Source organism: Hibiscus syriacus, unplaced genomic scaffold (genome assembly GCF_006381635.1).
Source record: "Hibiscus syriacus cultivar Baekdansim isolate YM2019G1 unplaced genomic scaffold, ASM638163v2 tig00111409_pilon, whole genome shotgun sequence".
Classification (NCBI taxonomy): Eukaryota; Viridiplantae; Streptophyta; class Magnoliopsida; order Malvales; family Malvaceae; genus Hibiscus; species Hibiscus syriacus.
The window spans coordinates 1,097,187-1,113,815 of record NW_024063086.1 but is presented as its reverse complement, the minus strand read 5'-3'; the positions used below and the strand labels follow the sequence as shown (position 1 = coordinate 1,113,815).

The 16,629-nt window shown below is 35.7% G+C and overlaps 1 protein-coding gene across 1 annotated transcript; it reads left to right on the top strand.

The window, feature by feature from the left end:
* The first annotated feature begins 318 nt into the window (after positions 1–318).
* On the top strand, positions 319–3,037 carry LOC120162864 (probable WRKY transcription factor 4). The gene is made up of 4 exons (XM_039172931.1): positions 319–731; positions 1,289–1,992; positions 2,081–2,236; positions 2,585–3,037. Exons 1-4 carry the CDS (start codon positions 342–344, stop codon positions 2,859–2,861), a joined length of 1,527 nt encoding a protein of 508 aa, XP_039028862.1. The 5' UTR covers positions 319–341; the 3' UTR covers positions 2,862–3,037.
* The last annotated feature ends 13,592 nt before the right edge of the window (positions 3,038–16,629 follow it).

Sequence of the window (16,629 nt, the reverse complement as noted above, 5' to 3'; positions counted from 1 at the left end):
ATGATCTTGTTATGTCTTCGTTCAATGTCCCACTTGTTTGCATATGAAAAGAAGAAAAATTAAAAGTCAAAACCTTGTTGAGTTGTTTTATATTTTGCAATGGATTAAAATATGACAAATGTGTATATTTATGTGCTAAAAACGCCAAAATAATTCTAAAATTAATTTAAAATTTTGACAATTTCCGTACTGTCATCCCTACAAACTGAAGATAAATTCAAAACTATTTCAAGAACCAATCAATATTACTGGAAAAGCAACAAAATTTGAAGAATCAGGTAAAAAGAAAGACAAAATCTTTGTCTTTTTTTCTCTGGTATACGAACTAAAAAATAGAGAAAATGGCAGGGAAGGGAACAAGATCAAAGCTTTTAGCTCCAACTCGTCCATCAATAACTTTACCACCAAATCCAGCCATGGATGGGTTGTTTTCAAGTGGTTTAGGGCCGAGTCCAGGGCCTATGACACTGGTTTCAGCTTTTTTTCCCGACCTTGACTCAACAGAGCGGCCTTTTTCTCAACTTTTAGCTTCAGCAATGACTTCACCTGGAGCTAGATTACCTAACAATTCAATGGATGCTTCATTTATGGATGTGGGTTTTAAAGATGGAGTTGAAAAGGGCCCTGGGTCTAAGCAAAATAGACCTTTGAATTTCGAGTCTCCTTTCTTCACTGGGTTAAGTCCCTCTGGTTTGCTTAATTCTCCAAGCTTCTTTTGTCTTTCTCCTCAGGTAAATTGAGTTCACTTTTTGATTTTCTGGCATGCTTTGTTCTTGCTTTTAGGGGGGGAAGCCTTTTTGTTAAGGTAAATGATGTGGCACAAATCAAACTATTCGGTGGTAAAGGAATTATTGATATTTCTTAATATTCCAGGTTAAAGCACCATGAATATCAGTGAAATGATAGAGAGATATCTTTGAAATAGCTTTGCTTATTCGTGTGTTTGTGCATGGATATGTGGCTTATGTATGTATTTTCTTCTTCTATGATGAACTCTCACGGTCTGCATCAAAATCGAACTTTAGGCTTAGAATGGATGAGATTTTGAACAGTTGAGAATTGTGTGATTATCTTCTTCCTTTTTTCACTTTCTTTTTCCAAAATTGTAATTTTTCGATTGCTGATTCAAATGTTGCTGGAGGGTGTTAGATTGCTACATTGAAATTTGTTGCTGATGACACGAGAGTACTAGGATTTGGTTTTCACTCCTGTGTATGCTTAAATCGAAATTATTGTCTTATTCTAATGATGATCGGTTGATCGAAATTTTGTTCCATGATATTTGCAGAGTCCTTTCGGAATATCCCACCAGCAAGCATTGGAACAGGTCACAGCTCAAGCTGCCCTAGCACAATCCCAAGTTTGTCAACAAGCTGAATATCAAAGATTGTTGGTATCAGCTCCTCCGGAGTCGTTGATCCGTCATCCATCCTTCACTCCCGAAGAAACTTCGCAGTTAATGCCTCATTCAGCCTCAGAACCTCAAAGTTCTGCAGTGGAATACTTGGAAGCTTCTCAATCTTATAGGAAAAACCAACTCCCTATCATGGTTGATAAGCCTGCCGAAGATGGCTACAACTGGCGTAAGTACGGGCAGAAGCCTATTAAAGGCTGCGAATATCCTCGAAGCTACTATAAGTGTACGCATTCAAATTGCCCTGTCAAAAAGAAGGTTGAACGTTCAGCTGATGGCCATATAACCGAAATTATATACAAAGGTGCACACAATCATGATAAGCCTCAGCCAAATAAACAAGCAAAGGGTGGTAATGATGGAAATGCAAATTTGCGGCCAAATCCTGACTTCAGTTCTCAGGGTGCAGCTTTAAATTCGAACAAGTTAAGTGAAACTATGTCGTCTCATTCAGTACTGGGGGAAAATGGTGAATCTATTCAAGCTGCGGAATTGCTTGGATCAAGTGACAGCGACGAAGGATGTGATGAAGAGAGCCGAGAAGAAAGAGATAATGATGAACCAAATCTGAAAAGACAGTAAGTTTCAACTAATTTTAACTGTTCATACAGGTTCAAATTTCTTCAATCTTCATAAGTTTTGAGAGTGTTGGATTTTTTAATGCAGCAATACCGCGGGAGAAGCCTCAGTGGTGTTGTCACACAAGACAGTCATGGAACCGAAAGTTATTGTGCAAACAAGAAGTGAAGTTGACCTTTTAGATGATGGCTATAGGTGGCGCAAATATGGACAGAAAGTGGTCAAGGGGAACCCTTATCCAAGGTGCAGTGGACTGTATGTGTATATATGTGCATGTGTTAGTCTAGTTATGTATCAGATACGAAAATGTTGGATACTAATGATCTTTAAGAAGTTGTGTCAAACTAATCCAAAGTTCAAAACGATCTGATATCGGGGAAGCAATGGTGTCAACATCATATCCATCTCGCTGTTTTGCTAGTTAAAACACTATCTAATACTGATTTGATGAACTTGCAGATTAGTAGCAAGTTAGCAATGATGTTATCATGTTGCAGATACATGTGTGATTGTTGCTTAATCCATTTATTTGTTTGTATTTATAATGCAACTTTTGGGATTAGTTCTGATGCATCTAAGCTATTCTCGCAGGAGCTATTACAAATGTACGAGTGTTGGATGCAACGTTAGGAAGCATGTGGAAAGAGCATCAACCGATCCCAAAGCTGTCATAACGACATATGAAGGTAAACATAATCATGAAGTTCCAGCAGCTAGAAACAGTAGCCACAACACAGTCAACAACAGTTTACCACAGCCGAAACTGCAAAAGATGTTTGCCGAGAATGAGAACCATTCTTTGCTTAAAGCGATGGATTTTGGGGGACCAGCCGTTTTAAGGCTAAAGGAGGAGCAGATGAGAGTGTAATCCCCTACCTGCTATAACATGCTGAAAGAACAGGAAGTCCGGCAGCTTGTCCAGGCCAGCTAACACGGTATGAAAAACAAGCATACGACAGAAAAGGCCAAATAAATGCAGTTAAAATCGAATGATGAAATCTGCTGAACCGTAATTTGATTACCCAGTTTTGCATGTTGGAATTTTTAACTAATGTTGTAGATTATATTAGAGGCTGTTCAAGGTGCCAGGGCTTGTTTGCTGCAGCCGGTGCTGATTTATGATTTGTAAGGTTTAGTTAACAACAATAAACATTTTGATCTTATGTTGCTCGGATTTGTGTTTGTTGGATTCAAGCTTGTGTCTGACATGACTTTGTTTAATTTAAAAAAAATAAAAAAATTCTTTGTTTCAAAAGCTTTTGGAGGACCTATTTGCTCATAGGTGGATGAACAAAATTATATTAGTTTTTTTTTTAATAATCTGAAGTGATTGTAATGACAGTATTTGTTCAAGATCATTCTTAGTCATTGACAATGCATGCATCATGTAAACAAAATTGCTTGAATTCAGGACCTCAAGGGAGTAAAATATTCTTTTTAATCATTAAGGTCAGTTAATGAATTCAAGATACCAGTTAGTTAAAAACTATGAAAATGCACGAATATTTTCATTTGAAAGAAAGCAATTTACAAGTGGAAACTTTGTCCCCAGTGCAGACTTCGGACAACATCACGAGCTTTGGGCATAAATAGGGGTTAGAAAAACTGGACTCGATTTCGAATTATAATTTTATAAACTAGACTCGACTTGAAAAAATTTCAAGTTCAAGTCAAGTTATAAAAAAAACAACTCGAATAACTCGAAATTTTTAGTATTTAGTGAATTGATTTTTAAGTTTGAGTCGAGTCCCTCAACTCTGTATGATATATGTATACCACGTATGAAAAACTATGAAGAAATATATATGTATTATATATGTTTATTAAAACACCCTAATCTAACCAGACTTAAAGATCGAAAGATTAGGCATTACACGAGACCACCGACGTGGCTAACCCAACATTTAAGTTTTACAAACATAACAATCTTTATTTAAAATACCAACTGTAACACCCATCTCCCGTATACCCTTACGTATACGAGTTACATATGTCACATCATTTGTAAAACAATTCCCATTTGAAAATCCATAAAAATTTGTTTTATTTTATAAAACCATTAGAATTTATTTATGATTAAAACATGCATTACTTACATATATACCTAAAAAGAGATGTTCCACATTTTACCATTTTACAGTAGTTCAATTCAAAGGTTTTACAGAGCGTTTTTAATAAACCTATTACATGGCAACTAAAATATATCAAAAGAAGACAAGTATCTCATACTGTTATTGAATTAGGTGACTCTGACTTGATGTCTGATGATCTCCTCACTCAGCTGGTATTCAACCTACGCGTGACATGAACACACATTAAGTATTACTTAGTGAGGCATACATAATCATAAGCAACTTATAACCATAATACAAGGTAACAATTCTAATATAGAGTAATTCTTTACAATTTATTGTAAACCTTATAACTCTTCACCATTGGTTCTTTTATGGTCCTTTAACCCCTTTCTATTCATGTTCATTTATTAGAGTGCACTATTAGTGCCTATACGAGAATCCATCAACCCATGATGAATTCCGTGTGCTGCACACATAGTGTCTATACGGTGATTCATCAACTTATGATGAATTCCATGGAATATGCACACAAAGTGCCTGTACGGTGATTCATCAACTCATGATGAATTCCGTGAATATGCACACAAAGTGTCTGTACGGTGATTCATCAACTCATGATGAATTCCGTAAATATGCACACAAAGTGCCTGTACGATAATTCATCAACTTATAATGAATTTCGTGAATATGCACACAAAGTGCCTGTAGTACACATAGTACTGATATATCGATGCAATATATATATATTTTAACAACATATCATCTTAACCCTTACTATATAAATAAATGCACTCACCTGACTATCCTTGCTATGTGTCCAAAAGGTAGGGCTGATTACTCTGGTACATTGTCTTTGCCCTTAGTTTTGGTTGTTTCGGGAGCTTGGTTCTGATCTACTCAAGCAATCCATAAAGACATATACCATACCCAATGTTAGAATATTTTCTAACCATTGTACTTAAACAATACTCAAAAGAACATATCATTAACTTTCTATACTAATATCAGCCTATTTTTTAACATTTTTTGTCTATATAGTATCGATACTACTACACTGGTACCGATATTTTTATACTATGGTATCGATACCAAAAATAGGTTTGATGTTGCCAGATATCGATACCCTTACCATGGTATCGATACTACCCTACTATGGTACGATACCCCCTATCAGTATCGATACCAAAATTATATTCGATGTTTCTAGGTATCGATACCCCTTATTATGGTATTGATACTACCTCATAGGTATCGATACTGATTCAATCAGTATTGGTATTACTCATCTAATTTATCTCATTTTATCCTATATTATAAGTACTGTTCTTAGCAGTACCGATAACCTTGCCCAGAATTTCCAGTTTTTAACTCGATTTTCATCCCAATGTACTCAATTCTCGTTATAATTACCCCATACAATACTATTAAACTCTTCCTTAACTATCCATACTAACATTCCTTCATTTAACCTCTTAGAACATCTAAAATCATTCAAGAACATTCAATTATAAGAATCAAACCACTTTTTCTAATATGTTCTTTATCCCATCTAATACTTCTAATCTCTCATTTTCCTCATTGACAAGTCAAATCTACCAATAAACCTCAATAAACACCAATATACTAACATATCATTTAAAAACTCATTTTCTAAAATCTCTAATATTTTCTCCATTTTTAGTTTTAATCTCATTAAATCCCTCTTTAAGCTTCTATCATACTCAAAGCTTCAATAACCAACCAAAAATGAAAGGATAAACTATCCATATGAAATCTTACCTTTGAGCTAGGGAGATGAGCTTTCTACGGGAAGAAGGAAGGAAAGAATAAAAGCTTTTGTGTAACCTAACTCCCCTTTTTCCCCTTTCTTTAATACCTTATATAAATACATTTTAACTCCTCTTTCATGCAAAAGACTAAAATACCCCTTGTAATAATCCATAGTCACAATTTAGTCTAGCTATTGATCCTACTAATTCTCATCTTTTATCAGTTAATCAAATAAATCCCCATATTTTACAATACTTTCAATAATGTCCCTAATTCAACAATTGGGACATTACAATTCTCCTCCTTAAGAAAATTCATCCTTGAAGTTTAAAGAAATACTTAAATCAAAGAGATGTAGAAACTGCTTTATCATATACTACTCTCTTTCCCAAGTAACCTCTTCAACCTTATGATTCCGCCAAAGCACTTTAACCAACGAAATTCGTTTGTTACGCAATTCCTTGGTTTCCTTAACCAAGATCCGAACTGGTTCTTCCTCATAAGTCAAATCTGGTCAGATCTCTATTTCTTCAGGAGTTATAACATACGAGGGATCTGATCTGTACCTCCTAAGCATCAATATGTGAAAAACATTATGGATCTTGTCCATATTTGGAGGCAAAGCTAACTGATAAGATATGGGTCCAACCCTTTTTAATATCTCATACGATCCAATGAACCTCGAACTTAACTTTCCTTTTTACCCAAAATGTAACATTTTTCCTAGGCGATACTCTCAAAATACTTTGTCTCCCTCCTGGTATTCTATTTCTTTTATTTTCAAATCAGCATAGGACTTCTGCCGATATGAGGCTATCTTTAGATTACTCTTAATAATCTTTACTTTATCCTCCATATCTTTCATCAAATCAAGACCAACTAATTCTCAATTTTTCAATTCAAATCAATTTAATGGTGTTATGCATTTTCTCTCATATAGAGCTTCATACGGGGTCATCTTAATACTGGATTGATAACTATTATTACACGCAAATTCTGCTAAAGGCAAACACCTTTCTCACGATCCCTTAAATTCAATCACACATGCTCTAAGTATATTCTCAAGTATCTGAATAAATCTCTCTGACTGCCCATCTGTATGGGGATAAAAGCTGTACTAAAGTTCAGTCGAGTACCCAATGCCTCATGCAAAGACTTCCAAAATCTTGAAGTAAACATAGGGTCTCGATCAGACACTATCGATATAGAAACTCCGTGCAGTCTGACTATCTCTTTTACATATAGCTCGGCATACTTATTCATTGGGTCTCCAACTAGAATGAAATGAGCCGTCTTGGTCAATCTGTCTACAATTACCCAGATTGAGTCATTTTTACATGGTGAAAACGGTAGCCCTGAAACAAAATTCATCGTGACTCGCTCCCACTTCTACTCAGGAATGGATATTGGCTGCAGTAACCCGGATGAAACTTGATGTTTAGCTTTCACTTACTGACATGTCAAATATTTGACAACAAACTCTGTGACAACTCTTTTCATGTAAGATCACTAGTAACGACTTTTCAAATCCTGGTACATCTTATTTCGACCTGGGTGCATCGTTAAAGGGCTATAATGTGCTTTACTAAGAATATATTTCCTCAATACATCATCATCAGGAATACAAAGTCTTCCTCGATAATATAAGCATCCATTATCCCTAATTTTAAAATCCTTGGCTTCTCCTTTTTCCACTTGTGCCAATCTCATTAAGCATTTCTTATCTCTATCTTGCAGCTCTTTAACCGATCCAAAAACATCGACCTTAACTTTAATTCGACAATCAAAGCACCATTTTCTTTTAAGTATATATGTGCATATAAAGCCCTTAAGGCTGCAAAAGTCTTTCGACTGAGCGCATTTGCTACCACATTAGCCTTTCTCAGATAATAATCAATGACCGATTCATAATCCTTTAGGAGCTCAATCCATCTTCTCTTCCTTAAGTTCAGTTCTTTCTGAGTCAACAAATACTTTAGACTTTTATGGTCCGTGTAAACATGGCAATGCTTACCGTACAAATAATGGCGCCAGATTTTCAAAGCAAACACTACTGCCGCTAATTCCAAATCATGAGTTGAGTAATTTCTCTCATGATTCTTCAGATGTCTGGAAGCATAGGCCATGAATTTACCCTCTTGCATCAGTACACATCCCAATCCGTTATGGAATGCATCACTGTAAATAACATATTATTTACCCGACTCAGGTTGCATGAGCACTGGAGCCTTAGTTACTATTCTTTTGAGCATTTCAAAACTTTCCTGGCATCTTTATGTCCAAACAAAAGGCATATCCTTCCACAATAACTGAGTTAGCGGCATAGCTAACATCAATTTTTTTTTCACAAAATGACTATAATAACCAGCGAGCCCTAAGAAACTCTGAACTTCAAAAACATTCTTTGGGGGTTGTCAATCCACTATAGGTTGAATCTTTTTGGGATCCACTCTTATGCCTTCTGTAGAGATTATATGACCAAGGAAAGTAATATCTGCTAACCAAAGATCGCATTTGGACAGTTTCACATATAACTTCTTTTCACGAAGTATCTGAAGTACCACCTGAAGATGAGTATAATGTTCCTCCCTTGACTTGGAATATACCAAAATATCACATATGAACACTACCACGAATTGATCCAAGTACGGTTGGAATACTCTGTTCATCAAATCCATAAATGCCGCAGGAGCATTCGTTAATCCAAATGTCATTACCACAAATTCATATTATCCATATCGAGTCCGAAAAGCCATCTTGGAAATATCCTCCTTTTCAATCCTTAACTGATAGTACCTCAACCTCAGATCTATCTTAGAGAATACTGATGTGCCTTTTAACTGATCAAACAAATCATCAATCCTCAGAAGAGGATATTTGTTCTTTATTGTTACCTTGTTTAATTGACGATAGTCAATACATAAACGCATAGACTGATCCTTTTTCTTCACAAATAACACATGTGCTCCCCAAGGAGAAACATTGGGTTGGATGAATCCCTTATTAAGTAGCTTCTGCAAATGTGTTTTTAGTTCCCTTAACTCTAATGGAGCCATTCTATATGGAGCTATAGAAACAGGTTCGATACCTGAGTAAACCTCAATTCTAAATTCTACTTCATGATCTGGAGGTAAACCAGGTAACTCCTCTGGAAAAACCTCTAAAAACTCCCTAACTGTAGGGATATCCTGCAATCTCACTTCCAGCTTTCGAGTGTCTATTACATTAGCTAGAAAAGCTACGCATCCTTTTGACATCATTCTCTTGGCGATTAAAACTGATATCACATTGGACAGGGATTTTGCCCTCTCACCTACCAGCATAATTTCAGAGCCTTCCGAATCCTTTAGGAATAATCGCTTCCGACGATAGTCAACCCATCCATGATGTGGAGACAACCAACTCATGCCCAAAATGATTTTAAACTCATCAAAGGGTAACTACATCAAATTTTCCAAGAATACTACCCCTTGAATTTTAATTGGACATTTTCTACACACCCTAGTCACCCGTGCATTTTGACCCATAGGATTTATGCTATCATTTCACTATCAATTGGTTCTAAAGGAATTTCTCTATTTCTAATCAGCTTGGTACTAATATATGAATGTGAAGAACCAGGGTCAACTAGAACAAAAACAGGCTTATAAAAAAGGTGAAATGTACATGTTATGATTTTTGGATCATCCTTATCTTCATTGGTCTTTATATTATAAACTAGAGCCACTCCCCGAGTCTCTTATCTCTGACTAGACCCATATTTACCCCCTGATCTTCCTCTTCCTCTGCTTCTACTTGATGTAGCTACCGATCTCTTAGTTTATGTTGATCTGTCCCTAGACTTTTGTGGACAGTTCCTAAAATAGTGACCCACTTCTCCACAAACAAAACAAACACCAGAAAGCACTCTACATGTTCCCCAGTGGAATATGTCACATATCTTACATTGATTATTTCTTTCTCCTAAAGCTCCACCCGAGCTTGCAGCAGAAGAATAAGAGTGCTTAGACTTTTGTGCAGCTGTAATAGTATATGATCTATCAGTATATCGGGAACCTGAGCCTTTGCATCTCTTAGTATGAGACATAGATGAAGACATCCCAATTCTTTTTCCTGACTGCACACTCAGCTCTGTTGCCAATGTCTCCTCTTGAGCTATTTCAATTTCCTTATATCTATTTATCACTTCCTGTAGACTAGGAAAACTCAAGGCCAACATCATCTCTTTCAGCTTTGGCCTCAGTCCCTCAATAAACCAATCCCGTCGAGCTTTGTCATTAGGGACCACCTTAGTAGCGTAACGACTTAGCTTGTTGTATTCAATTTTATATTCATGCACCACTCGGTCGCCTTATTTTAGATTGAGAAACTTCAACAGCATTGATCTCATGAACTACTCCCCGATATACTTGTTTTTAAACTCCTCTTGAAAGAACTACCAGTTCACATACTCAGGCGACACGTACATTGTCATGTTTGTCCACCATATACAAGCTGAACCTTTGAGTAACGATAGAGCTCCTCCCAATTTCTCATGATCGGAGCACTGAAGGCTTTCCATTATTAGCATTGCATCGTTCAACCATAAGTCTGCATCCATAAGACCTTCATATTTTCTCCTCTAAACTCAGGAGCTCCCAAACTTCTCAACTCCTTTAGAATTAACATTCGCGGTACTGGAGGAGCAGGGGGAGGCGAAGAAGGTTGGAACCTTGTCAAAATAGCATCGAGAGCTTGCATAAAAGCTCCAAACTTCGGAAAAGGCATACTCTGAGGTGTCGGGGCGCTGGCGTTCTCAGACGGAATGAGATGTTTGCTATTCTCTTTATAGCTTTCACTACTCAATCCGTCTCTACTCTGTCGACCAGCCGCCCTTCTCGAATTCATAGAATCCGACATCTATCATAACATTCATAAAGAGAATATTTAAGTTAGTAAGGAGAGACATCTTATTATATCCATTCTACACCCTATCAGTAACCATAACATCTTAGTGGCATGTAGACTCTTTACATTAAAAATTACACTTGATTCAACTGAGAATCGGCTAAACCTATAGCTCTGATACCAATAAATGTAACACCCATCTCCCATATACCCTTACGTATACGAGTTACAGATGTCACATCATTTGTAAAACAGTTACCATTTAAAAATTCGTAAAATTTTATTTTATTTTATAAAACCATTAGAATTTATTTATGATTAAAATATGCATTACTTACATATATACCTAAAAAGAGATGTTCCACATTTGATCACTTTACAGTAGTTCAATTCAAAGGTTTTACAGAGCGTTTTTAATAAACCTATTACATGCCAACTAAAATATATCAAAAGTAGACAAGTATGTCATACTGTTACTGAGTTAGGTGACTTTGACTTGATGTCTGATTATCTCCTCACTTAGTTGGTATTCAACCTACGCGTGACATAAACACACGTTAAGTATTACTTAGTGAGTCATACATAATCATAAGAAACTTATAACCATAATACAAGGTAACAATTCTAATATCGAGTAATTCTTTATAATTTATTGTAAACCTTATAACTCTTCACCATTGGTTTTTTTATGGTCCTTTAACCCCTTTCTATTCATGTTCATTTATTAGAGTGCACTATTAGTGCCTATACGAGAATTCATCAACCCATGATGAATTTTGTGGGCTGCACACATAGTGCTTGTACGGTGATTCTTCATTTTATGATGAATTCCGTGGATTATGCACACAAAGTGCATGTACGATGATTCATCAACTCATGATGAATTCCGTGAATATGCACATATAGTGCCTGTATGGTGATTCATCAACTCATGATGAATTCCATGAATATGCACACAAAGTGCTTGTATGATGATTTATCAACTCATGATGAATTCCGTGAATATGCACACAAAGTGCCTGTACGGTAATTCATCAACTTATGATGAATTTCGTGAATATACACACAAAGTGCCTATAGTACACATAGTACTGATATATCGATGCACTATATATATATATATATATATATATATATATATATATATTTATTAAAACATATCATCGTAACCCTTACTATATAAATAAATGCACTCACCTGACTATCCTCACTATGTGTCCAAAAGGTAGGGTTGATTACTCTTGTACTTTGTCTTTGCCCTTAGCTTTTCTTGTTTCGGGAGCTTGGTTCTGATCTACTCAAGCAATCCATAATGACATATACCATACTCAATGTTAGAATATTTTCTAACCATTGTACTTAAATAATACTCAAAAGAACATATCATTAACTTTCTATACTAATATCAGCCTATTTTTAACATTTCTGTCTACATAGTATCGATACTATTACACTGGTACTGATACTTCTATACTATGGTACTGATACTCCCTTTGGGTATCGATACCAAAAATAGGTTCGACGTTGCCAGGTATCGATACCATGGTACCCTTACCATGGTATCGATACTACCCTACTATGGTATCGATACCCCCTACCGGTATCGATACCAAAATTAGATTCGATATTTCTAGGTATCGATAACCCTTATTATGGTTTCGATACTAATTGAATCAGTATCAGTACTACTCATCTAATTTATCTCATTTTAGCCTATATTATCGGTACTGTTCTTAGCAGTACCGATACCCTTACCTAGAATTTCCAGTTTTTAACTCGATTTTCATCTCAATGTGGTCAATTCTCGTTATAATTACCCCATACAATACTACTAAACTTTTCCTTAACTATCCATACTTACATTCCTTCATTTAACCTATTAGAACATCTAATATCATTCAAAAACATTCAATTCTATGAATCAAGCCATTTTTTAATATGTTCTTTATCCCATCTAATACTTCTAATCTCTCATTTACCTCATTGGCAAGTCAAATCTATCAATAAGTCTAAATAAACACCAATTTACTAACATATCATTTAAAAACCTATTTTCTAAAATCTTTAATATTTTCTCCATTTCTTAGTTTTAATCTCATTAAATCCATATTTAAGCTTCTATCACACTTAATCTTCAATAACCAACCAAAAACAAAAGGATAAACTATCCATATGAAATCTTACCTTTGAGTTAGGGTGAGGAGCTTTCTACGGGGAAGAATGAAGGAAAAAAGAAAAACTTTTGTGTAACCTAACTCCCTTTTTTCCCCTTTCTTTAATACCTTATTAAAATACATTTTAACTCCTCTTTCATGCCAAAGGCTAAAATACCCCTTGTAATAATCCATAGTCACAATTTAGTCTAACTATTGATCCTACTAATTCTCATCTTTTATCATTTAATCGAATAAATCCCCATATTTTTAAATACTTTCAATAAAGTCCCTAATTCAACAATTAAAACATTACACCAACATTCGAAATCGTTTATAAATACCAAATCATTTAAGTTTTACAAAATGTGAGGAGCTCCCAATACATCTAAATAGTAGAAATCCAATATTTCAAATTACATGCCCTCTAAGAAACTCAAGACATACTTTGTAACTTCGAACGGTCTGGAAAACAAGATGTCGATAAGTTCATCGACACTCCTCCTAAGAACCTACTCACATAAACAAATTTCGAACGTTTAGCTCATAAGCTCAGTGCCACATTAATAATTGTATTATACTACATGCATTCACTATATGATCATGCTAGAAAGTAAGAACATGAGCATACAAGTACATAATATATACATGTTAGGGTAGGCATCGTGGTGTGGTCAGAGGGTTCACTGCATCTCGGGATTCACACCCCTCTATCTTACCTATGATGAGATCTGAAATTTCTGCATCGGAAATATATACCCGGCCTACTCCTTGTGTGTACAAGGGGCATCTGTGACCGGCCAGTAGCTAAAGTGCCTTGGCACTAGTTAAGGTATAACCAGATATTTTATTCATACAAGGCAATCGTCATACTACTAGAGTAAATCGGGTGTCCTAACTGTTGCTAGAGCATAACACAAGGTTAGTTTTATGATCTTTTATGTCATAAGGTACTTAAGTTATGACTGCGTTTATTTGTTCTTCTCACTTGTATATTCATTAAATTAGCTTTTACGGTTCTAGATCCCTTCCCGAGCCCTCTTCTCAAGGATTAGGCTTCTTGCCCTAATTTGAATGATGGTACCGATACTAACCCTTTGATATCGACCCTATAGTATTGGTACTCTACCTTGGTATCGATACCAAACTTGTATTCTGGAATATGGGAAAGCCTTATAGTATCGATACCCCTACTTGGAGTATCGATTCTTGTCTACTAGGGTACCGATACCTCCCTGGGTATCGATACCAAAATTAGGTTCGATGTTTGGACAAAATAATCTAGTATTGATACCCTTACTTAGGGCACCGATACCTTAGCTTTATATAATATCGGTACCCTTAAGGGTACCGATACCAAATTTGTATTATGTAATTGGTGACTTACAGATGGTATTGATACCCACCCTTAGGTATCGATACCCGACAAATAATATCAATACCCTATGAAAAGGGCATCGATACTACCCAACCAAAACTCATTGTTTTTGGCTATCTGAAGAACAATATCGGTATTGTTTATCCAATACTGATACTCAATCCTAGAAATACTTTGCTTTTGCCCAAAAATGATACCCAACTTTACCCACTTTCCTCTCTTAGGCCCTTAAACGTTAATTAAATCTTATGTAAGCTGATAGGGGTCATAAAGGATCATTTTTTAATATTGTATAACATCAAATGTTATAATTTACTATGGATGCACACACATGCTTCATGAACTCATACAAGCTAAGTAGGTACATATAATGACACACAAGTGGTATAGATGAGTTAGAAATGTGTTACCTTGATCCTAAGCTTGTGGAAAAACTCAAGGCTCAACCAAGAACTAGTTTCTCCTTGCCCTTGCTCTTAGAGCTCTCACTAAACTTTCTCACTAATAAAAAAAAAGGAAATTGAGTTTCCAACTCATTTGGGAGATAATAAGGGGGTTAAGTAGGTTTTTACTAAGATTAGAACTTGCAAAAAATGGACTGTTTTAGTAAGAGTTTCTAAACTCTCACTAACCCCACCTATGGCTACAATGGCTAAAACCTGATATTAAAACTTGAATGAAAGCTCTAAGTATGGAGGTTGATTCTTACCTTCCTTAATTCGTCCAAAGCTCACAACACTACAAAGTTTTCACGAATAATATAAGATGAGGGAAAAAGAGTGAAGAAAATGCGATGCCCAACTGTGACCTCATTCCCAATTAATAGGATTTCGCCTTTCAAAATAAAATAGAAAAATCACCTCCCTGGTCCTTCAATTCTGGCCCTAATTAAAATTATCTTTTAGCTTACTTGGGCTCAACTCAAGCCCAACCCAACACAATGAGGACCAGGGCTTCCTAAAATGCTAATTAAACCCAAAACCATATTGGTTTAGCCTTGAACTACTAATATGATATTTAAGGTGTTACAATTATAAAAAATCATTTAAATTATAAAAAATAGTATCATAATATTATAAATATTTACAATTAACATAAACTTGAAAACTCAACTCGACTCAAAATTTTTAAACTCGACTTGACTTAAAAAAATTCAAATCAAGTTTGAGTTATAAAATAAGACTTGTCAACTCAAATAACTCGAAATCTTTTAACTCGAATCGACACATAGGGATGGTATGGTACCTGAACCCGACAGATTCCAACCTGACACGACCCGATTGGGTTGGGTTTTTTTAATTCGAGTTTAGGTCGGGTCAAGTTTTATATTAAAATATTCGAGTTCAGGTCGGAGTCGGGTTTAGGATTAAAATAATCTTACCCAAACCGACCCGAATAGTTAATGCATTATTATTATTTTTTAATTTTTTACTTTCCCTAATTCGGTGCTTTACTAATTCGGGCTCGGCTTGTCATCTCCTTCAAACACTTAAACACTGAGTCGGCTACAAGTTTTACCTCTCGCTCTCTTTCAAACAGTGCAAAGAAAAAGAACTCAGAGCCTTGAGCACTCCAATCCTGCAAAGGAGAGGCTAATTCCCTTTGTAAATTCTCCACCGAGGGTTCGAGACACCGACGCAACGACTCGCTTTCCCATTTCTCTACTTCAGGTATCTCTGTATCTCTCTCTCTTTGTATGTGTGTGTTGTATGCTTCCTCCTCCTACTGAGATGACTCCTGAGAAAGGATTCCTTCTTCGTGATCAAATTTTAGAGGGAATTTGTGCTGACAACATGTTATTTTATCAATCTTCTACCTTCCTCTATGCTTGGTTGAAGGACTTCTTTTGAGTTTTTATATAACAAACGACCATCTTTTTCACACTTGAGGGTCTTTGGGTGCCTATATTATGCCACTATCCTAATAATAAAGATAAATTTGTTGCTAGGGCTACTCATTCTGTGTTTATGGGATATTCTCCTATTCAAAAGGGATACATTATTTTCAATCAAGAATCTAAGTCTTTGTTTGTCAACACGGATGTTTCCTTTAGAGAAAATGTATTTATTTTTCATTTTCTTATTCCAAATACAGCCAGTTTTTCCCATCTCATCTTCATGTTCCTGATTCTGGCTTTCTCCTTTTAGTTTTCTACATGTGACTTCACCTCTTCTAGTCTTATTTCTCTATTCATTCCTTCTCTAATTTTAAAACCACATAGTTCTGTTTCTTCTCTAGTTTCAACAAGTAGTCATATTAATAATTCACAAGGTCCTGATTATGTTCTAGGACAGTGGATATTCCTAGTTTGGACAATTATTTTCTTAGTCCTTTGGTTGATTCTAGATTGGGTAGTCCAGCTTGTGTTGCTCC

Bases quoted from the DNA above. Each gene is read 5' to 3' on its own strand.
- LOC120162864 (XM_039172931.1), top strand. From the start codon at position 342: ATGGCAGGGAAGGGAACAAGATCAAAGCTTTTAGCTCCAACTCGTCCA. The intron at 732-1,288 runs GTAAATTGAGTT...TGATATTTGCAG, and splicing joins TCTTTTGTCTTTCTCCTCAG to AGTCCTTTCGGAATATCCCA. The intron at 1,993-2,080 runs GTAAGTTTCAAC...TTTTTAATGCAG, and splicing joins GAACCAAATCTGAAAAGACA to CAATACCGCGGGAGAAGCCT.